Raw genomic sequence first — 26008 nt, forward strand, 5'->3', positions numbered from 1 at the left:
TAACTTGTTAACCTGATTGAATACAGTGATTGGATGCCGTCGATGCTTCCTAAGTTAGGGCTGAAATAATACTGACTCAGGAGGCTACGATGATTATATATTAAAAGAAACCTTATCGATGAGCATAGCATTCTCAGAAGTTAGGTTAATAAGAAAAGTAGATAATATAAAACATACATTAAGAAAGAAGGCGCGAAATAATAGGGCGGCAAAGCAACCCTTATCTAATAAGTATATGTACTTATTGTTTCATTTAATTATTTTTAATGGGGAACTATTCGATTATTACATTCATATTCTGACGACAGTCATTATTTATAGTGTGATTTAGGTATTTTCTCTTTAAAATAAGTGAGCTAAAATAGGAACTTGAATTATCCATTTTATTTAATGTTTTTGATATCGGCTTTCCATCACGACACTGAACAATAACAAAAAGTTGAAAACATCAAATAAATGGAGTGTATGCTTTCCTACTTAATGCATACTCTATGTGCACTATTTCAAATTTTATATTTTGAAAAAAACACGGCAATTGATATTTATAATGTCGGTGTGTGTGTTGTGTCCTGTATATTCACATGAAAGGCAGGGCAGGGCGGAGAGGTGGTAGTTGGAGTCTATATAAATGGCTGTCTGCCATCTGTACGAACTTCACCATTAAAAAATAGCCACTGACGTGAACGTATCCTACATGATATTAACGCGCGAATAAAATGTTCCGGTTCTAAATTCAAATGTCGAAATGATTATAAAATAATTCAACGAATAATATGAAATAGTGACAGTGTGTAGTCATTAAAAAAATAAGGCGATATATTTCGCGAATTAAGCGGTCAGGTACATTGATTTATTGTGACCAAATGACAATAAAAAAAATGTGTGCATAGTAAAAACCGTACTTCATTATCCTGGCTTTGAAAATTCCTTCAGAGTTGTTCATAAAATATAACAATATAATATGTGAAAGAAATTTTAACATATTATATTACCACTTTCATGTACCCTGACGATAAATTAAAAGGCATCATACGTTAATAAAAATATATCTATAAATTTAAACGATACACGGAAGTTTGTGAAAGTAACGTTTAAAAATAATTCACTAATAATATTTTAATTCAGTGAAGGTTTTGTTTATTTTGCAAAAATGAGTTTCAATAGTATCACTTCGTCAAAAGTGGCGACAAAACTTGTGGAAATGTTGAAGCAGATGTCAACAGAAATGGTGAGTTTTCATTGAAAAGATAGTTAATGCCTGTGGTCAAAAGATTAAAAAATCGTGATAAGTGTATTGGTAATATTATATATAGACGTTCTAGAAATTATGTATTGATCTGATGAATTTGTAAATTAAATTTGCAATAACAGCGCATTCTTTGGCTGCAACTGAAAGGTGCAGTACTGCACTTTTCCAAAAGCGCCTGTTGCACTGCAACAGAGTTAACACCTATAACTGAGACGCAAACCATATTAATAAAAATTGCCTGAAAAATTAAAATTAACAATAATTAATTTTAAATTGTCAAAACAATTTGTTTTAATCACATATTAATCGAAGCTATATCGATTACAGTCTAATTTACTTTATTAGCGCTGCATTTTATTAAACTTAAAAATGTTTATGTATAACCTTCAACTAATATTCAACAGATGTCTCCCTTCAAAACAGATAAATAATATTTCTAGCTAGAACACTGCAGGCAGAGGAAAAATCTGATAAAAATAAATAATAATCACGTGGTGGTAAGGCGATGTCTTTACCTACCAGAGGCACCTAGCGGAAAAAATACGAAGAATATAGAATTGTACCTAGTTTTTTGTTATTTTCAAAATCAAAAATGTCAGTGTCAAAGACCTCAACGTATCTAAAACTATAACTGCTTTCAAGAAGGTTTCGTGGAGATTCTCAGTAGGTTGTGTGTAGGTCAATTTAAGGGCAGACGTGCTCAGCGTGGGTCAAAATGGAACTTTTTTTCTATTTTCAAAGCATGATCCTGGACATATCTTAAGCGTTGTAGATAATCTATTTATATTATTTTGAAGCCTTATTATCCTTTATATTTATTTTAAACATTTGATGACTGCATAAAGTATTTTTATTACATAAAATAGTATTCTTTTAAACCTCAGAATATAATCATATTTCAGTACATCCATGTGCAGTGGTGTTAAGATTTTTTAGATTTATTAATTTTTAAACGCATTAACAAAACCATTAGTAAAATTAATGTAACATTATATAGTGACACATTTACGATAAAGAATTATATTTTATAATCCTTTTGATCCCAAATTAGTCAAATATGGGCACGATTAACACATTTGAAGATAATTATAAAGATACTGATTATAAGCTATGTCTTTGACCATTCAAATGTGATAAACATCCTACGAATAATGTTTGCTTTCTAATAATTATTGACCTAAGAATAAGGTAGTATTTTTTTGAAATACGCCATTTCTATAGCTTATAATCAGTATCTTTAAAATTATCTTCAAATCTGTTAATCGTGCCTATTTTTTGAATATAAAATGCCTAATTCTTGACAAATTTGGGATCACAAAGATTATAAAATATATGTATCGTAAATATGTCACTATATAATGTTAACATTAATTTTACTAATGATTTTGTAAATGCGTTTAAAAATTAATAAATCTAAAAAATCTTAACACCACTGCACATGGATGTACTGAAATATGACTATATTCTAAAACGTTAGAGTGAGAGGTTTAAAAGAATACTATTTTATGTAATAAAAATACTTTATGCAGTCATCAAATGTTTAAAATAAATATAAAGGATAATAAGGCTTCAAATTATATAAATAGATTATCTACAACGCTTAAGATATGTCCAGGATCATGCTTTGAAAATAGAAAAAAAGCTCCATTTTGACCCACGCTGAGCACGTCCGCCCTTAAATTGACCTACACACAACCTACTGAGAATCTCCACGAAACCTTCTTGAAAGCAGTTATAGTTATAGATACGTTGAGGTCTTTGACACTGACATTTTTGATTTTGAAAATAACAAAAAACTAGGTACATAGTATTGAGAGATTATAGTAACTAGATTGTTATCAAAATAAAGCTATTTATTTATATATCGTACAATATTGACTTCTAAATATTTCCTATGTTTACAGTATATAATGTATATTTTGACCTGACAGATAACCTATATAAAATGCATTGACATATTATTAATACAACAGACACTCTGTTTACGCGTGAAATAGCATTTTCTGGATGCATTTGGGTTCAGAAAACGATAAAGGTCCAATGCATTTTTGAAAAAAATATACTCTTTGTTCCTTCAAACGCTTCACCCAATATTATCATTAACATCAATATTACATTGATATACTGACCACATGGCCAACTTCTGATTGATTTCGTTCTAAAAACCATAAACACATTTTATGATGGGGTACTATTATAATAAATCAACACTCCAGAACTTTTATGATTAGCATTAAACCGTTGATTATCATTATCACCCTCGTGAACCCTGAGTCTTGAAATTCGGTACACAGCTAGCAGCGCGGCAATACAATTATTTATTTGGGTGACGACCCGCTGCTCCAAACATTAGGATCGCGTACAGTGTAAAAAACATGATATTGTATTAATGATGCAATCCTCAAACTTCGCACAACAGAGAATCGAAATGAATTGAAAGAAAAATGCAACATTATATTATTACGTTATTCGAAAATAAACACCCCTCATCCATGACGATGGTGTACCTATATCTATTTAAGCTTTGTCAAAAACAGCAAAAACAAGTACTTATACAACTCATTTGGCAAACAAAACCCATAAGCTCCATAGTTGATAACATGCTACTACATAAAGGTGAATATTAAATTCGTATTTTGGAATCATCAACGGACTCTTAAGGCTATACCTCAGTTGAGGCATGGTCTAAATAGATCTTTGCTAGGCGATGCGCGAATTGTGCAAATGATTCGTGCCGAACGAAATATAATTTGTCATATAAATCCAACATGCGTCCATTTAATGTTCTGTTTATTGTTCTATTAGTAACAATAATAATATATTCATTGACATGTTTTCTTTTTCAAGTAAATAGGTAACGTTTTTCAGTCATCTTTACACGATTTAAGAATTAATACCCCCGTCGCCATCACGAAACAAATTGACGTGTTCACAGCACAACGATCACTCTCCGATTACCAGCGAGCAGTGTTGCCAAGTCAATTTTTTTAATTTCAGTAGAATGTGTAAAAAAAATATCAGTAGATTTCTGTTTTAGGAAAAAAATTCGCCGCGGGCCGCAGGTTCCCAAATTTTCAAAGACGACTCGTTTTTTTCCCGGATGATGAGAATTTTGTAGAATGAAGAAATATCAGTAAATTCAGTATATTGCCAAAAATATCAAAAAATATCAGTAGATCTACTGAAATTTCAGTAGACATGGCAACACTGCCAGCGAGTCCAAAATTTCGTCGCACCTATAGTTGAAAATTATTTGCCGTTCACTGAAGTACCGTCTTAATGGATCGCTGTGACTTGTTGATGTTTTACTAGCATTTCAGTAAATTGCATAGTAGGTATGTGTAGTTACCTTAGGATCGTTCTAAAAATGGGTCGAAGCAGCTGTCGACATAAATAACTCTAATATTGTAGAATTAAACATCATTATAATGGAGTTATACCACTTAATGCCAATTCAATAGTGTAGGGATGAAAATGTAGGTAGGTACTTCACGGAAGAATAAAAAAGTCAAATCAGTACTTTCTACCCAATGACATATTAAATGGACAACTCACTTCATACCGGCGCGCACGAGAAATTGTGCATGAAAGTCATGCACAGGTGTATAGGTAGATGTCACGTGACCATATGACGTATACATTTCCATTATGCGATACAATCTTCGAGAATTTATAGTAATATAACCTTTATTGTAATGGCGTATTAGTGTCATGACTCATTGCGTTAGAAACAGATTCACGGTTACTTACGACTTCTCGGAGATTAGTGAGCCCAGCTCATCACAGGCGACTGTTCAATGGTTTCTGTCATTCAATTGCATTGAATAAACATTATCTTAAAATGGCATTTTATAAATAATAAATAATACTAACACATGAAAAGTGATATCCCATCTTTCTTGGAGTGTTTAGTAGATATTTTTTACAATTTTTAACTAGGCACATTGGCATTTTGTAACACAATAATAACGGTGGAGTCGAAACCTGACAGTCAGAAATTTTATATGGGCAGACCTAGAGGTGTCGCCAGACCGCTTGCAAGCAGAATGTTCATTTGAGCGTAGGATACCGATATTAAAATATGAATTTCGCCATCCGGCAGACCCGACACAAAGTGAGTGTCATTTTATTTTCTAGATGATTCGTCCATATTAATGTCATTGTTTCTACCACGCATTTCTAGTGTTCCGATAAAAACAAAAATGTCATCAAAACATTGCGAAAAGCTCGTCTAAGCGAAAATATGCATGTAAAATATTCGTAATATTAAGAAAATTACAATTAATTGAATGCGGAAATTTGTATGTACTATTAGACTATTTCTTTATACAACTTAGTCATATTATGACGGGTTGGGAGTAGGGAATCCAATCCCGAGCCAAAATTCTGATACCGGGATTTCGGGATTACAATTTTACAATCCCGGGATCCCGGGACTGGTCCCGGGATTGGCATTTTTTTCCATTGTTAATATAAAAAAAATATATTTACAAATAACATTGATAAAATCGGTCAAAAATAAATCTAGTATAATTTATACTATTTAAGACATTTATTGTTAATTTTGTATACGTCCAATCTTGGAAATAAATAAGTTCAATGGAGTAAATAATATTGTAATATAAATAATAATGTGAATTTAATATGAGATTGCTGTTTCTGATAGTAAAGACTTAATGAATGGGTTAGCGAGATTTAAAATAGTAAAGCAAATCATGGTGTACTTATGGCCTTTCCGCTTCATAAATCTAATTAGTCAGCCAAATATGAAACTGCCGTAAAACGTATGAGATCATGGTGGAATTACTTTGTTAATAGTGCGAAGCATTGTTTTTTTCCAATCTTTCTCATTTTTATTAATTTATGTGAAAAAATAAAATGAATCGGCAACTTACACACGGGTATAAATCAAACTTCATTCAAACTCAGTTTATTTTTAATGTAGTTATTTGTTATTAAAAGTATTTTTTCTGTTATATTTTCGTTTTTATTTTATTTTCCATAAAAATTGATAAAAAAATCAATCTTGAAAGTTTCGGAATTATGTTTATCAATCCCGGGATTCGGAATCCCGGGATTGGAATCCTAGTTGGGAGATTATTAAACATTACTTAATTTTTTTGGACTTACACAATGCATAAATTTGATTGTTTTGTGACGTCACAAATAAATAGTAACAAGAAACCAGAAAATTTTAGTTATTATTAATTACTAATTAGGCTCCAAAAATACATTTTTGTATGTAATTATATTTTTTTAATTACCAGCTCACTGCGTTTTTCAGAATGCAATTAAGCGAAACTATTCAATAATTATAATGATCTAATTTACTTCCTAACTAACTCATTGCCGATATATTATAGCATCACGTGTCGTATACGAACAAATGGGTTTAACTTCGTGGCGGGGGGTTTTCTTAATTCACACAAATCTTGACACAAAAAGAAATTTTTGTTATGATTTTTACGGAAAATTAAATTGCAGTACAATTATTATTCTTAAATTGATCCATAAATTTTCAACACATTATTTTAACCTTGATAGTCGTTATAAAATCGAGAGATGGTTTTAAAACGTGACTTAATATTTATTATTACTTTGCCAGCAAAGCGGTTAACTTAAAACGAACAAATTTAATATAAATATAAACAATAATAATTTATAATTAATATGTGCTTTAGTAAATATACGTCATCAAAAAATAAATACATACCTGTGGGGACAAAATAATATTTCATTAATGGTAAATATATTTTTGTTCAAGGTCTGATTCACATTATGTGGTTGCTAAATAGTTTTATTGTGTGCAAACCCAAAGTAATTGATAACTCTGTGTCTGTGAATATTTAAAGATGAGATTCATAAAAAGAATCTTAGCTCATGTAAAAGACCACAGTGGGATATTTGGCGGTCGGTTTCGTCAGTTAGTTTAGTTACTTCTTAAAAATACTTTCATCAGTTTTATTTAGACTTCGTAAAGCAAGCAATTATTCAACATACTTTTATCAAAACTTATATTATCTTTTCGATACAGCATAGATTTTGAAACTGTCGGGGGTAGGGCTCCCACTTTTCATAATAATAATTAATTATCATGTATCGTATCATATATTTTATACTAATAATAAAAATTTAGTGTGTCTGTCCATTTATTCGGTTTAACTCGGAAACTAATGGGTCAATATTTATAAAACTTACGCAACGACTACATTGTGTCCTAATATAATGTAATTTTAAAAGACATTTATGCTGATTCTCGGTATCAAAAAAACTTATCGTATCGAAAACTACACACGCGTGTCGAGAAACGTGCACCTAAAAAACAATTGATAATAAAATTAATACCTAATACGAATCACTATTTTTCTAATATGTGTGGGTACATATTATATTTGTCGACGTTTTCATTTCGTATTTCCCGCGGACCAAGTCGTGAGCGATCGCTTAAGGGGGAGAGGCACGCCAGCAGAGAAGAACCTAGCGGAAAAATACAAAGCTTGCAATTTGGGCAATTAAAAATGAAACTATTTGACCAACAAACCTGATGAAATTTATCAACAGTCATTCAAATATAAATAGGTGATTGTTATCTTGCCTCAAACATAATCGCTAAAAATGGAAAACCATTCAGTGATGGGGAGTATAATATGAAATAAATGTAATTAAAATGCTTGCACGACCTTTCTGAAAATTTTTAAATCAAGGAAAAAAATATTCAAAGAATAAAAGAATGCATTCGGCTAGAAACACGATGTAAAATAGAATCTCAAGAACTCAATTTTGTAATTATTAAACTTTTTTAATATCATTCTTAAAAACTATTTTTATTTTTTTCCCCATGAAAAACTGCTCGGCACGCTAGACAGTCGGAAAATAATATTTGGGAAATTTTGGCACGCGTACGTAAAAAGGTTCGCTAACCCTGACGTATATACTCAAGGATGTTTTATTTTATTTTTATAATAACTTTCTTCCAAGAATTATGATCGATTGATTTGATTTGTAATCGAGATTTTTTGGGTTTTTTTTAATGTAAATTATTCACCTAGTTAGTCTAGTCTAGACTCTAGGACCTAGGATGAATCCTTAACACACCATGGTATGGAACGATGAATCGCTAAAAAGCTTATAAACTTACATTAAGCTTATCTGGAAATTTTGGGAAAACCCTTGAATATAATATACTTGGTATAATAATATAGATAAGTATAAAGAGTTGAGTTTTAAGCAAATTGCTTACTGCCGATATCATAAAATTTACGCGTGACAGATGTATTTTAGGAACGTGATTAGTTGTTATAGTAATTTTCTATCTGCGGTAACGAACTAAAGCTCATTAGGCGACGTCTGACGTAACATCGACGAAACGAGAAAAAGAAAATGAGCCCAAACGCAATTGGAAAATAGATTACCCGTGAGTAATCTATGGAAATTCAAGACAATACAAGGAAATTTAAACATGCGCAATCATAATTATTTTACCATGCTATGTTTAAATAATCAATTGTGATATTGAAAAAAAAAACTATGAATACACAATGAAATGATAAGGGTAAGTGGTGTACCTTTGGAAGCTTTTCCCATTGGACAAAGTAGCTAACTATTGTAATACGCAATCAAAAATCACGCCAAAAAACTAAATTATTTATTATAAAATAGAATTAGCCTAATTGGATACGTACATATTATTACACAATAACAGTAAAAAAAGCATTTATCGTCGCGACTGAAAAAACTGCATTTTTTTTATCACGCCACATTTATCTACCGGGTTCAGATATTATGTACCTGTTACATATTAATAATTATTTTAATTACTTTTTAAAGTGTACTAATGTATAATAATTTATAATACTGGATTTATATTAATTTTTAATTTTATTGCCACCTTTAATCCGTTTTTTTTAAGTATCGTGTCCAAAGGCACAATCAATGTCCAAAGGTACATGCATAAGTTGCAGTAACGAAGAATCCATATTAGGCGATTATTTAAAGCATACCTTCTTAAGGCTATACCTCAGTTGAGGCATGGTCTAAAAAGATCCGTGGCTAGGCGATGCGCGGATTGTGCAAATGACGCGTGCCGAACGAAATATAATTTGTCATATAAATCCAACATGCGTCCATTTAATGTTCTGTTTATTATTCTATTAGTAACAATAATAATATATTCATTGGCATGTTTTCTTTTTCAAGTTAATGGGTAACCTTTTTAATCATCTTTTAAGAATTTAAAATTTAATACCTCCGTCGCCATCACGAAACAAATTGACGTGTTCACAGATCGACGTTCGCTCTCCGATTGCCAGCGAGTCAAAAATTTCGTCGCACCTATAGTTGAAAATTATTTGCCGTTTCACTGAAGTACCATCTTAAGAAAAATATTTTTTAATTGCATATCGACGTATTTATACAATCACTTTAAAATTTTATATTGGCTATATAAAAATAATTTAATTTACCAACAACATTCAGTCGTATATGTAGGAATGTACTATACCTACATATTACAGAACAATCTGCAAAGGTTTAAAAAATACACCACAGCGCGCCATCTGTCTTAACGTAAATAAATGTCGGATTATTCGTCTCAAGGAACGGTGATACTTTTTTGTATGGACTTTACGTCACGCGACCTCAGTTAGTCCATCGCACTGTATGGAATATGGTAGGCTCCTATCGCCAAGCATAAAACCTTTGCGCATAATATTTTCGTCATGAATGCACTTTGTGCAAAATATTTAATAATTAGATAATTTAAAAATATATATTCATATGACATTTAATCACATGTAAATAAATATAAGTAGGTTGTTTTTAAAAATAAAAATATTTTTTTATCGAATGATTTTTGATGAAAGTACCTATATATTTTTTAAGGAAAATACGTAATTTAACCTCATCGCTCAATTTTATGTAGTCGGTGACTTTTTGAAATTTCATTGAATTAGTGTGTCGTTGCCATTAGTGTGTACATATTAGTGCGTACAGTATTCATAAGTTTGCACTCCGGCTCTAGGATGAAAATGATGTAATATATCCTAAAATTTTTTTTTTACATATATTATCTATTTACTTATTTATTAGGTACTTAATATTAATACAAGTGAATATCATTTGATTTAATTTATGCGAGGTAGTCAGACAAAGAGGCATATCAGTGTAATAAAAAGTGTAAAAAAAATTATAAAGCGTATACTCTAATATCGTATTATCTTCTAATTTCCTATAAGTATATCTGACAGGTGTGCTCTTTTTCTGAGATTCCCACAGCCCGCCTCTTTTCAAAAGTCACGTCGTGAGGATAAACTTTTCAAATCCTAGACGAAAATCCATCGATTCTCAAACGTTGCAACAAATCTGAGGGGTTATCACCCCGGACTTCGGGCGTTCGTACACACGACTGACTATTAGCTTGACCATTATGAAAGTGACCTTTTCAGGGCCGCTGATAACATTACAATAATTAATAACACGAAACGTTATAAATACTGGCGGAGATCGATAATGTCATCAGTGATCGAAGAGTATTGAACGCGGCTAATTTTAATTAACTTCCGATATTTCAAATTTTAATTTTTCTCTAATAAGTGCGTAAATTCCATTTTTTAATTTGGTTTGTGTTTATCGTATCGTGTTGTGTGGGATTTTTGGTGTTAATAAATTTTCTTGAATAAGGTTTGTTTTACATACTTAGGTATACATACGTATATACATATTATTAAAATAGCAATTGTAAAACTTGTGTGCAAGAGCAATTGAATAAAAATAGCAATTATAAAAAGTGACAAAAACAAATAAAAATGTTTGCTGGTTTAATGGCACATAGATGTGGAATAGTCATTTTAATTACAAAGACAGATTTAAATGGGGAATTAATTTACGTGCAAATTTTTGGTGGAATTTTATAAAATAAAAAAAAACTTATCCTAGTTTATTCACAAAATTGATTAACAATTTAAAAATAAATTGACATTTTTTTTAAATTAGATTTAATTATTAAGTTAATAGCTACATTGGTCCATTGATCCATAGATTTTTTAATATTTCATTTTTTATCTATTGATGAACCCTGAAATTAACAATGGGATACAACAGATAATGAAGTAGTTTTTAGTAATTAGCAATACATTACAGAATATTAAAAGGTAAGTATATCATTTTATAAAATGGAATTCTTCCGAAGAAATTCTAATCCAATTATCTAAAAATTATGCATATCTTTTTCATTTACATGTGACAATATTGAAAACAACTAGATAATTAATCACTACAAACGAATCAGAAATTTCGAAAACTGGTATATTCTTTTGTAGAAAATTAAAAACGAGATTGTGGATTTTGAGTACATATGTACTAGGTACTTGTTTTCCTTACATACATATTACAAAAGCGCCATCAATCAATAATTACATTTACATTAAAAGCCAACCAGATCTGCGATTACTTTATAATAATAATATGTAGATGTTGTTATTATCCAATAATCGTAAATGGTAAAAAAAAATCGATAAGACTTTCAGCGTAATTGGAAAATTTATAAAATATACAGTTTTACATTCGATGATCATGCGCTGTCTGAAATATGTATCTGGTACCAATCCGTGGCGAAGGGTGGAGGTAGGCTGTTGAGATCCGCCATAAATAGTGCACACTAGGCTTTGTCAGTCATACGTATTTGTTGTCATTGAAATAAGACTACAATAAATTTACAGATGCCGTTGGCTAGTTTTTAATATTCAATTAAACCCCGCGAAATATGTCAAAAAATACTCGTCTATCTATAAACTATCTAAAATTATACAATCATACATAACTTTAGATATTTTATAGATAGAATAATATTTTTACCTATTGTAGTTTGGTTAGGCAGGGCTTGATGAATATAACAAAATTAATCAACAATATGTGTAATATGTATTCTTAATCCAACGAAAACAAATAAGTATTAATGAAAAAGTGTGCACAATTTTGGTTAGGTTTAATTTATTTTTAAAAAACTAACCAACACCATCTGTAAATAATTGTAGACTTAGTTCAATGAAAACAAATATGTATGGCTGACAAAGTTTATTGTGGACTATTTATGTCGCATCCTAACAGCCTACCTCCACTCTTCGCCACCGGTACTTATATTAAAATATAAGAATTTTTTTTTTTAATTTTGATATAAACATCTAAATAGTTTTATAGATTGCTACAAAAACCTTTCGTTTCTCTTTACCGTTTTGTATAATAAAGTTCATTATTATTAAACTTTATTATTATTTATGGAAAATACTAGCCGGTCTGCGAAAAATGGTTCAAAAATTTTTTATTTAAAATTAATCAAGCATACTCTATATTTGTGACATTTTCGGGTTAAGACGAACAAATTTGAACGAATGTATGACAAGAACACTGTTTCACTATGTAGCGATGTCGAAGTCAATAGGAAAATATTCTTATTTCATCCATCGTTTTCCTCTGTTTTACGGACAGTTCAAGCTACTACCGAACGATCGTGTTTATACAGTAATACAATATATAACTAATCATGCCTAATACTTTTCTGACTATTTATTTATTGTATTTCAGGCTGGAAACGACAAGAAGGAGCGCAGTGGTGTAGACCATCGCCTGAGACCAGTGGGCCGTGGTTACGCTCGCGTGCCATCTCGTGCTACGCTCTCCACAAGCACCACCAGCACCAGCATAGCCACAGAGTGCGGGATCCTACAAACCACTGGCCAAGAAGACCAAAAACAATCCGAAGACAGCGAAGAACAAGGACAGAAAGAAGAATACTATTACGAAGAAGACGAAGAAGAAGAGGAAGACGAAGACAATAACTTTGAAAGTGTACGATTGCACTTTCAGCAGTTGAGACAAATCAGTTTGGGCAGCGCCAATAAATACAAGATGGAAATGGAAGTGAGGGGAATAAAGGAGGAGAATCTGAGGAATACGGTGCCGTTTGTGAGGCAGCTGACGGATACTACCAAGATGAAGGAGTTTGGGTCACAGTTCTCCGTCAACGATGATCCACCGGCGTACGGACCGACGAAGATCTACATTATGAGTCAGGTAAATAAATAAAATCAATACCAACACTAAGGGTCGGCCCACACCAGAAATGTGGCAGCAGCGGAAAATTTCCAAGTTTTTCCGGCAAATTCGGTCTGAGCGTAGGCTGACTCGATTTTTGTTTTAAATTTTCGAGTTGAATCAACGTAAAGATTAATCACTTCATTGGTGGTAATTGACATTTCTTGGTGAAAAAATAGTTGATAATGTCTTTAATATGTAACAAAACGAGTCCTACGCATCTATTCTATACACAAGACTGCTATCGGCCGATATCGGCAGCTATCGAGTGTAGTTTTTCATATTTTTGTATTGAAGTATTAGCACTTACATATTGTAACAATTACAATAAATTAATTGTAATTGTTACAATAAGTGCTATGTTTTAACGGCACCTCTCTTGGCTGTGCTAAATTTTATAGCGAGATATCGGCAGCTATCGAGGGTAGTTTTTCATATTTTTGTATTGAAGTATTAGCACTTACATATTGTAACAATTACAATAAGTTAATTGTAATTGTTACAATAAGTGCTATGTTTTAACGGCACCTCTCTTGGCTGTGCTAAATTTTATAGCGATATAGGCAGTTTTGACTGTTTAGACGGCTAACTTATTGTAACAATCATAACACTTCAATACAAACATATGATAAACTACCATCGTTAGCCGCCGATAGTAGTCTTGTGTATAGAATAGATGCGCTGATCGTTATCAGATTATATGGATTAAGCACACACGATATACCTAATAAACTTTATTTGAATTAATTATTAAAGCCTAGTCGTCCAAGATCACCTCCAAGTATAACCATAGTATAAAATCTATGTATAAAATAAGTAACCTCGATGCGAGGGTTAAGCCAACCATGTCATATGTTTAAAAACTATCATTTTGAAATATTCTATTTGAATGGCTTTTCATTATAAAAGCTTCTGACATTAAAAACTGAATTGCAAATTACTTTCTTATTAGTATGACGAAAATAATCTCAACGATTGCAGATTTAATAGGATTCCATAAAATGTATAAATTCGATTGATTATTCATAATACTATAAAATAGGATAGTACATAGTTTCTTAACCGGTGGTCCACGAAGATTTTTGGGTGGGCCGCAAAAATTTTCTGCAGTTCAAAAATAGTTATATAGTATCCATTTTTAAAAGCTTATGTTAAATTTCAAGTAATAAATATCTTTCAGAACTCGTTCACCTACAAGGGTTCACAATGAATTAACAAGTCATTTTTTGAATGAATGACACTATTGTATATAGTAATAAATCGTTTCATAGAAGGACGGGGGGGGGGGCGTGGTTTACCTAGAAACCCAACATTTGAAGTGGGGTTGTATTATATTTCGACAATTGTTTCGAAAATAGTGTAAATTATAAATATTTATTATTTTATTCCAATGTTGATTTTGAAAACATTTTTTGATTTTCTTGTGGTCCGCGGATGTAAAAAGGTTAAGAAACATTGAGATAGTACATACCAAATATTATAGACATACCACACCAAAATAAATAGTAAAAATAGAATAATAGTTAGTTATTATGTTATGGAAACAGGACGCTTACATTGAGACGTTCGTCAGAAGAACCCTTTGAGCTAAAAATAATTTAAATTCCAACACCGACTGGACAAAAGTGGCATTATATCATTACAACAAGGTCGCACGAAGGGACAGTATTACTATATGAGACAGGATTAATCTGGATATTAAAATGTACCGTACTCGAACTCTTGTTCACAAATCGGTTATTACTCTTATGATATTTTAATCTATAGTCTAAGTTATTTTATTAAATTTTGTGGGAAAAGAGAGAGTCAACAAAATCAAAGTACATAGTTAAAATGCCATATAATAATATATTAAATAATATTATCATATTATATATTGCGTCAGACAGTGGCGAAGGGTGGAGGGAGGCTGTTAAGATCCGACATATATATATATAAAGTGGACAGTAATCTTTATCAATCAAACGTTTTTTTTTCATTGACCTAAGACTATGATGTGTAAATAGTGTTTGTTAGTGTTTAAATTAAACCTTGCCTAATCTAAGCCATAGTCGATAACAGTCAAATAATATTCATTCATCTATAAAATATTTAAAATTATGCCATTAAACTATTCATATTTTTGTACATTTTATAGATAGAAGAATATTTTTTTTATTGATTATGATTTGGTTTAGGCAGGGCTTAATGAATGAAAAAAATACCTGAACAAACCATGATCGATAAAAAATTCTTCTATCTATAAAATATTTAAAATTATTTATGGTTTAATGTCATACTTCTATATATTTTATTGATAAACGAATATTTTTTGACTATTGTCTATTATGGCTCGGATTAGGCAGGGTTTAATTGGATTTTAAAAACTAACAAAATCTATCCAAACATTGTAGTCTTAATTCAATGAAAACAAATACGTTTGACTGACAAAGTTTAGTGTGCACTATTTATGTCGGATCTTAACAGTCTACCTACACCATTCGCCACTGGTTTATATTATATCAGTTCGTGGACAGCCGAGGGTTATATTCGGATTTATGATCTTAATCGAGAAGATCTTTGACCTCATCCGATGCGCTGCACACAATGAAACTGGATCGACTCTGACACGACGGAAAGTGTTGAGGAATCATTTCTGATCCAGGATATCGCGGCCATTAATATTGTGCGATGGCAAATTTGATTACGCATCTGTCAATTCAGTCGGGCGATGTCCCAAGACAGTTGCGCGTCGCATCAGACGGATCGTTCCTTGTGGAATTTGATCACAATAATTTATAACCAAAAAAGATAGTAGTAACATATATAATATTAATATTATAAATTATAATAGTATAGTGAATATTTAAATAGTCGATTTATTTTTACGTCGTGTTTAATAACATGGTTGCGTATTATTATTTTCAATGCTCTTTTGTGAAACTGTAATAATTTACGAAGTGGATTGATTTTGGAAAATGAAATTTATAAACACCGCTGATACTCACGTCGATGTCTTATTATCTGATATTGAATTGGATACAATATGTCGCTTAGCACAGGTATTATCTTCAGAAATTTTGAATTACAATTTTTGACCAATGTGACAAGTTTTATAACACAAAGTAATAAAAAACAGTTGAAAATATAAAATATAATAGATATCATTATCCAAGTAAAAAGGAAACAGAAAAATAAAAGGTATGTGGGGAACAGTGGTGAACGGTGGAGGTAGGCTGTTAAGATTTGACATAAATAGTGCAAATTAAACTTTGTCAGTCATACGTATTTGTTTTTATTGAACTAAGACTACAATTTACAGACGGAGTTGGTTATTTTTAAAAAATCAGTTAAACTCTGCCTAATCCAACGCATAATAGTTTTGATATGCTTTGTGCGATCCGACAAAATTGTGCACACTTTTTCATTCATATTGTTGTTGGTCAGTTTTTTTTAATTCGTTAAGCCCAGCTTAAAACAAGCCATAATATATAAAAAAAATATTCTATCTATAAAATATCCAAAATGATGAGTATTTAATGTCACAATTAGAGACATTATATATATAGGCGAGTATTTTTTGACTATTATCTATTATGGCTTGTTTTCGTAGGGTATAATTGAATTTTAAAATCTAACCAACACCATCTATGAACTGTAGTCTTAGTTCAGTGAAAACAAATACGTATACATAATTGACAAAGTTTAGTATGCACTATTTATATTGGATCTTAACAGCCTACCACCATCCATCGCTACTGGTGGGCAATATACCTACGTACTTTTGATGGAAGATGATGGTATTGATTCAAAACACGGCTTTAGTTTTACAGCGTTGATTCTTCTATAATCTTACACTATTTAAATTGTTAAATAATTATCTGATAAGTTGAAGGCAGTGAAGAAAGTGACGAATGCATCCGTTGGGTGGCACTCTTGTTGGCTTGGGATTTTTGGATAGAATCCATTTATTCCCCAATTTGTCACAGTACCTACCAACAAAAATAGGACAATTGTCAGAAATTAAATAAGAACCATAATATTCTTCTATACGTCTTCACATTTATTTACTTATAATTCAACTAAGACCGTTTTCCTCCGTTATATTATCTTCAACTATACTGTCAACACTGTTTCAAAATAATATTGGCTAAAACTAAAACGCCAAATCTGTCTCGGGGTGGGATATATTGGTGACCACAGAATTGTGAATATGGGATGCATAAATATATAAATATCTACTTGGCAGCATGTCCCCACATCCTGAAGCGGGCCCCCAGGCTAGGATCTTTGACGGGCCTCCTACCTATCGCTAAAGATAAAGGCAGTGTGACGCTCTACAGTAGCGTTTTCCAAATGGTGTACGCGGCAAAATTAATGTGTACTTATATTTAGTGTTTTTTGTATATTTGAATTCATCTATTTGAATTATGGAGTTGTCGCATTGTATCATACAACCACATAATTTAAAATAATAATAATATTTAAGATAAATAGCGCGACTTTTTTTTACTATTCGAGAGAATTTTTGATTTGTGTTTAAATCACTTATCTGGTCGATTCGCCACGCCGGGCCCTTCCCAAGCCCGGGCCCCCAAGCTAGAGCCCTGTCAGCTCCCCCTTTGTGGGGGCCATGCTTGGCAGTATAAGGATTTTCATGTCCGACGACAAAGTAGAAGCGAATTAGGGGAGGTTAAATATTCTTACATGTGAAGATGACGTTAACAAACGATTCAGTGAATCTTATTAATTTCGAATATGAATAAAACAATCAATAAAATTATTTGTTGACGAATCTGGAAATTAAACCTCGCACCTACCAGTTTTTAGATTGATTTACTAAAAACTTTTTTTGATAGCGATAAATTCTTTTTTTTCAGTTATTGGCTGCACTGTCCGTGTCACTAGGCTCTATGGTGGTTGGATATGCGAGCGGATATACATCGCCTGCTTTGGCAACCATGATCCACGCGAACAGTTCCATCGTTGTCACAGAACAACAGGTTGGTACATATTTAAACAGTTTAAGATATCTTCATATGTTTACAATATACATCGTCGACTATTAGAACCCTTTTGTGATCAAATATATCTTCCAAAAACCTTTTATTTTGTTAACTGTCAATTCATGGTGGAACTGCATTGTATTGTTGTTTTTATTTAATAAAACGCATTTTTTTTGTAGTACTTATTCCACTTTTAATCAATAGATTAGGACCGGTTTCGTCCGCCACAGTGGGACAAGTTGAAAATGTTCCACTGAGGCGGACAAAACCGGTCCGAATCTATTGATTAAAAGTGGAATAAGTACTACAAAAAAATTGCGTTTTATTAAATAAAAACAACAATTCCAAAAACCTCTCTAAATGTGTCAAAAAGTGAGCTATAAACCAGCGTAAAATGTATTGTGTTATAATAAAAACGGGTCGGAAAATATTACAATTTCCCCAATATGACTAAATTGCAAATGCCAATAATATATTTTACGTGTTGACTAAAGAACAGTTTCTAATGATATGGCCACGTGCTATGGTGAGCTATACCAATCATAGGGGTATATATCTTACAGTGGCGAAGGGTGGAGGTAGGCTGTTAAGATCCGACATAAATAATAGACATTAAACTTTGTTAGTAATTCGTATTTGTTTTTATTGAACTAAGACTGCAATTATTTACTGGTGGTGTTGGTTAGTTTTAAACAATCAATAAAACCCTGCCTAAACTAAACCATAACAGTTTTGGTATATTTTGGGCGATACTACAAAATTATGTATACTTTTTCATTCGCACTTATTTGTTTTCGTTGAATTAAAAATACATATTGCACATATTATTGGTTTATTATCATAAAGCCCTGTCTAAACCAAACTATAATAGATAAAAAAATATTATTCTATCTATAAAATATCCAAAGTTATGTATGATTTAATTGCATATTTTATAGATAAACGAATATATTTGTTGACTATTATCTATTATGGTTTAATTTTCACAGGGTTTAATTGAATTTTAAAAACTAAACAACACCATCTATAAATTGTAGTATTATTTCAATGAAAACAAATACGTATGACTGACATAGTTTAGTATGCGCTATTTATGGTAGATTTTAACAGCCTACCTCCACCCTTCGCCACTGGTATCTTATGAAATTAAATAGAGCTATATTAATAAATGTGATTTATTCATATAGCTCTCTTATTATACCATGATTGTCTGCCATGTCGTAAATTCGTGTGAACTTCTCCATATTTTGTTGTTGATTTTTTTTGCTATATAAGTATGAGAAAAACATTAGTAAACAGTAGTAAAATTTACCATGTATTCCAATCGATGCCTTAGATACATCGATACTAATGGTTCCCTGTAAAATATACAATGATTTTTCTTATCAAAAAATATGGATATCATCTATACTTAATTATAATTGTAACGTCCACCGTAAATATACCTACAGCATTTTGGACAGTGGCATAACAATAGAAGATAGAACAGGTCGCGGTGGCTACGTACGTGTATATTTTGTAACAAATGACAATGGAAGTGAAATAATTAGCTTGCTGATAATGACCAGGGGCTCGTGCCAGGCACATGGTACTAATTTCATAGAAGTTAGAACGTCAGTTACTAATTAAACAATAATATCTTGAATAATTGTGTACTCGCCGTCCGCCGACATCAAATATTTATGAATAGCCACTAAAATTAATATTCACTTATAATCGACCTTGCTTCATTATTTCTTTTATGTATTGCACGTAATTTATCGATCATTAGATTCGTAATTATTATTATAGCATTCAAAATATGCAAGTCTGCAACATTATCATTGTTATTTATTCTAATGTTATCGAGAAAAGATTAGAGATGCTGTAGGGAAATTTTAAATAAATTAATATATGGAATAATTCCTATTAGTAATTATTCATACATTGTGATACATTTTAGACTAGCGATTATTACTGATATATCATGTAACTAGCTGGTACTATGTAGGTATTTAAGTAGGTACCACACTTGACAACAAAATTAACTTAATATATTGTAGACATATTTTACATAAATTTAATAATAATATCTTCATATTATTATGTATTTTGCGAAATAATCTACAAATCTTTATAAACGGTAGGTACTCACTTATATGTATTGTCGTAGGTACTTCATTTAATGGAGTTGCTGCACAACATTCTCGGCCCACTCGCGCGTGTTTGATAAAATACCAATTAGAAAAATATTATTTTAATCAATTTCACGAAATACACACTTACGTATTTGTATTTCATAGAAGACGTAATTAATAGATTCTAAATTTAATACTGGTCCAGTGTATTTAATGTGATTTTCTTTTTGTTCATAGGGTTCTTGGGTAGGCGGACTTATGCCACTGGCTGCGCTAATGGGCGGCGTGCTAGGAGGGCCTCTTATAGTATACCTCGGTCGGCGAAATACCATCCTCGCAACAGGTCTACCGTTCACCATCTCCTGGATCCTCATAGCGACCGCCCCGAACGTGTATATGGTATTCGTGGGCAGAACCATTGGCGGTCTTTGCGTAGGAATAGGATCCCTATGTTTCCCTGTCTACTTGGGTGAAACTGTCCAGCCAGAAGTGCGTGGTAGACTAGGATTGCTACCGACTGCTCTTGGAAACATTGGAATTCTCATCTGTTTCTGCGCAGGATACTACCTGGACTGGTCGCATCTCGCTTATCTCGGAGCAGCACTTCCATTACCTTACATTTGTCTAACTTTCTTCATTCCTGAAACTCCACGCTGGTATGTGTCTCAAGGTAAGACAGATAAGGCACGAGAAGCTCTTGTATGGCTGAGGGGCGAAAACGCAGACGTTGATCGTGAACTGAGAGAGATCGTCAAGTCGCACAGCGAATCAGAAAACAGGAATAATGACTCCGCATTACTGGAACTCTTCTCCAGGGAGAATTACAAACCAGTGCTCATCTCTTTAGGATTGATGTTCTTTCAACAGATGAGTGGAATCAACGCTGTCATCTTCTATACTGTGACTATTTTCAAAGCAGCTGAAAGCGATATGGACGAAAACCTCTCCACCATTGTTGTGGGAATCGTCAACTTTGCCTCAACCTTTGTAGCCACCCTTCTTATTGATAGACTTGGAAGAAAACGCTTGCTCTACATATCGTCTCTATCGATGATTTTGAGTTTGATGACATTGGGTTCTTTCTTCTACGTACGTTCTCTGGACATAAAACTTGACGGATACGGATGGGTGCCATTAGTAAGCATGGTGGCGTACGTTATCGGGTTCTCTCTCGGCTTTGGACCGATCCCATGGCTTATGATGGGGGAAATACTCCCTGGAAGAATCAGAGGCACTGCAGCATCCGTCGCCACAGCTTTCAACTGGCTTTGCACGTTCATCGTCACTAAATCATTTGCCGATTTAGTCATGACAGCTGGCACCCACGGTACATTCTGGATCTTCGGTTTAGTTTGTGTATTCGGATTGTTCTTCACGATATTCTGGGTGCCTGAGACTAGGGGTAAAAGCCTCGAGGACATCGAGAAGAAGCTGCTTGGGAGAACGAGAAGAGCTAATTCCATCGCCAACAGTAAACCGCTTCCAGTAGGTTGCTAAATACGAGACTGTGATGCGGGTGAATCTCAAAAGATTTTAGTGAATATTATTTTTAAGGTTTAGCTAAGCTTATCAAAACATATAAAACACTAATTTAATAATAAAATACAGTGAATAAATAATATAGACTGAAACAATTTAGTTACTATTTACTATTATGTTAGGCAGCTGGTATTTTATCGGATAAAGCTAAATGTTATTGTTAATAAATTTATGTAACTAATTGATTATAGATATTATAATATAATGAGATTATAGTTGCATAGTATGCCATTGTAAATAATGATAATTATAACCCTTGTTAATATATTATTTATAATATGTTTTATCGAATGTATTTATCACTCGAAAGTATTCACCAAATATGAAAAAATGTTTACTACGCACGTGTCGTTCACGTTCGTTCACATAGTAAACTTTATGAAATAATATTAAGATACGAAAATATGTTTTCGAAAATTTATACAAATGTGTCTTCACCACACATAACATTATTTTATGACAAGCGTTTCGCTCACGTAGATAGCGACCTTTATCAAGCATGAATACTCAAATTTAACGTTTGAGTATTTATGTAATATTATTTTATTGTTTAGATTGTTTAGAATGTAAATATTTTTAAACATATTATTATGGTGAACCACTAAGTTTATTATATTATCACCAAATAATCATTGAATCTCATGAAAAGATATTATTAGATTATTAGGCAATGACTCATTCTGATTATTCAGTTTCATTATATGAATGATATTCCTTGAGCTGGAAAATTTATGAAGTTTGTAATAAAAAGTGTAGCCGTTGTTCATAAAATCTCTGTGTATTGTATTCTATACTATGTTCTGCTAGGACACGCGGGCCGTGTCCGATAGAAATCATAATAATAATTGTGTAGCTAAATGTATGTATAATGTATGTGTATAATATGATTTTGAAACATAATCCAATGGTACCATATTTTTTTTGAATACCTACTGTAAATATTTTCATATGATTGCAATTTATTAATGATAGGTTAAAATATTTTATTTCAATATGTATTTTTTAAAAAATATACTTAATTGAAATACGAAAAAGTAGCCTATTATTTTTTAGTCCTGACATGAAACGTTACTTCAACGGTTGCACAGTTTCGTTCCTTTTGAAAGCCCAATCACGGAAATGCCACAACAATCTGAATATTCGTTTCTTAATACGTCAATAAAATAATCGATTAAATAAATCACCTATTCGTCTACATATTCATGTACCTACCCAACTATTTTTTCAATGCGTAATGAATTTTGGATACCAATTAACGCAACACCATTTTCATTTATTTTATAAATATTATGTTATCAAGTTTTTACTATAAATTATATATTCCAAAAACCAGTAGATAATATTACCCAAAATAATATGAAGGTCGCAGGGAAAGAAAGGGGGGATGTCAGTTTTGTTAAAATGTTCAGGAGCCGAAATTTAAGATCGCAACACTCATACTGACCCTCTTTTCTGCCACCTTGTTTTTTTTTGTCAACTATTGGTGACATTGGTGTAGGTTCATTTATTTATAATAATAGCGTATAATAAAGCCAAAACCAGAGAAATTTTTTACTTTTGAAGATATAAAAAAAATCAGACTGACTACCAAATTTACAATGCAGACCAGCGCATCTATTCTATACACAAGACTGCTATCGGCAGCTATCGAGGGTAGTTTTTCATATTTTTGTATCGAAGTATTAAGCACTTATTGTAACAATTACAATAAGTCAGTTGTAATTGTTACAATAAGTGCTATGTTTTAACAGCACCTCCCTTGACTGTGCTAATAAAAAAAATAAAAAAATACTTAAATTGAAATAATAAATTTTAGAGCGAGATAGGCAGTTTTGACTGTTTAGACGGCTAACTTATTGTAACAATTATAATACTTCGATACAAACATATGAAAAACTACCCTCGATACCTGCCGATAGCATGTGTATAGAATAGATGCGCAGATATGTATGTTAAGTCAATTTGACAGGAGTTTCGTTTGAATAAAAGCAAACACGACGTTACTCTCCGGTACACAAGAACATTTTTGAAAACTAAGCTACCAAGGATAATATCATCGAATATAATCAAAGGAATTGTTTTCATAGGATGTATCCAAGTTCTAGAATAAGGTTGAGGAAACTATTCAGGATGGAGTTAGATGTATTCGAGCGCATGCATGAGTCTTCAATTATAATATTAATATGCACTTCAAGATGTTCATTATTTTATAAAAATACAAAAGTACCTACTAACTGGAGAAAATTCTGCTATCCTAATGATAATTTTTGTTTTGTAGTGAATTGTAGGTAGGTAGTAAACAGGGAACTCAGAAATAATGGGAACTGAAATACCTAACGGGTAATTTTAACACTGTCAACACAGCTTCGAATGATAGGAACAAACCCCAGATTCTTCTGGATAAGAAGTCACACGGGGATAGCCGAAAACGAGGAAGCTGATAAATACGCTAAACAAGCCACAACAGACAAAAGACCTTTAACCTATACACACTTCCCTCTGAGTTACGCAAAACAAAAACTAAACGAAGATACCATAGAGCTATGGAACCACAGATACACAACATCCGCCACAGGATCAATAACGCAGAAATTTATTCCAAACATAAACTGTGCCATCACTCTTGCCAGGAACTTAAAAATATCACACGAACTCACACAGACACCAACAGGCCACGGATCGGTGCGAGCTTATCTAAAAAGATTTAAATTGAGGGATGACGACTGTTGTCCATGTGACGGCAACACATCTCAAACTGTGTGGCATGTCATCAACGACTGCCCTATACTAGAAAGGGAGCGATGGACTCTCAGGACTCGATGTAGACAACATAATCACGAAATTGACCTCCAAAAGCCTCACGAAGCACTAAGCAATAGAACAACACAAGAACACTACACAAAATATTTAATCCTGGCCATAAAGAAAATTAAAGATATAAATGGAGGCACCTAATTAGCCCCACATCAATGCAACTAACCCACCCAACCACCTTGTACGAAAAAGCAAGGGTATGGTTATTATTAAAAAAAAAAAAAAAACGGGTAATTAGAAGCAGGCAACCGGTCTCAAGTAAGGAAGAATACGGAATAAATTTAAATACGTGTCAAGAATACGTCATACGTCACACATTCAAAACCCTGCGTCAAAATTTACTATATTGGTATATAGCCTATCGGAATTATATTTATTATCTGTTCTATGATAGTAAATAACAATATTTAAGACATAAACTTAACCACTCACATCTAGCGTCGCCAAAGTTTTTTTTATAAAACAATATTGTACAATATAAAACAATACAAATATAATTATGTTAGTATGTATATTATACCATTATATTAATATAATATCATCTAGTTACCATGTGTCTAATGCGCCGGCTACACGGCAGCGACTTGCCTGCGCGGTTTTGCCTGTGCATAAAAGACAGAACACTCTCGCATGGCCACACGGCACAAGTAAAACTGCGCAAACCTCATTACGTTACAACAGAAGTCGTCGTCGTGAAAACAAGGTTTTTCGGAAACGCAGCAATGTCGAGTCAAGTGACGATTTGTTTTTGTCACAAGCGTTTTTCTATTGTTTATTGGTAGTATAAAAGAGTAATAAATCCTCCAGATCCAAGTGGACCAAACAATGGCTATTGAGAAGAAACATACACTCGCATATAAATCAGCATTTTTTGCTTAAATATAATATGTAGGTACTAGTGGCGAAGGGTGGAGGGTGGAGGTACGCTGTTAAGATCCGCCATAAATGGTGCACACTAAACTTTATCAGTCATACGTATTTGTTTTCATTGAAATAAGACTACAATTTACAGATGGTGTTGGTTAGTTTTTAAAATTCAATTAAACCCTGCGAAAACCAAGCCATAATAGATAATAGTCAAAAAATACTAGTCTATCTACAAAATATCTAAAATTATGCAATTAAATCATACATAAATATGAATATTTTATAGATATAATAATTTTTTTATCTATTTTGATTTTGTTTAGGCAGAGTTTAATGAATTTAAAAAACGT

At 32.2% G+C, this 26008-nt stretch overlaps 2 protein-coding genes across 2 annotated transcripts in view; one reads left to right on the top strand and one right to left on the bottom strand.

Annotated features, from left to right (window-relative positions):
* The window catches only part of Roc2 (Regulator of cullins 2), a 99578-nt gene that overhangs the window by 72487 nt on the left and 1083 nt on the right, over positions 1-26008 (bottom strand). The gene's annotated exons all lie outside the window — the stretch shown is intronic.
* On the top strand, positions 13136-21935 carry LOC147072492 (facilitated trehalose transporter Tret1-like). Its single transcript, XM_085947276.1, has 3 exons — positions 13136-13315; positions 18196-18318; positions 20676-21935. Exons 1-3 carry the CDS (start codon positions 13151-13153, stop codon positions 21933-21935), a joined length of 1548 nt encoding a protein of 515 aa, XP_085803402.1. The 5' UTR covers positions 13136-13150.

This window comes from Rhyacophila brunnea, unplaced genomic scaffold (genome assembly GCF_057557595.1).
Source record: "Rhyacophila brunnea isolate RB1 unplaced genomic scaffold, BYU_Rbru_1.0 scaffold_2, whole genome shotgun sequence".
Taxonomy (NCBI): Eukaryota; Metazoa; Arthropoda; class Insecta; order Trichoptera; family Rhyacophilidae; genus Rhyacophila; species Rhyacophila brunnea.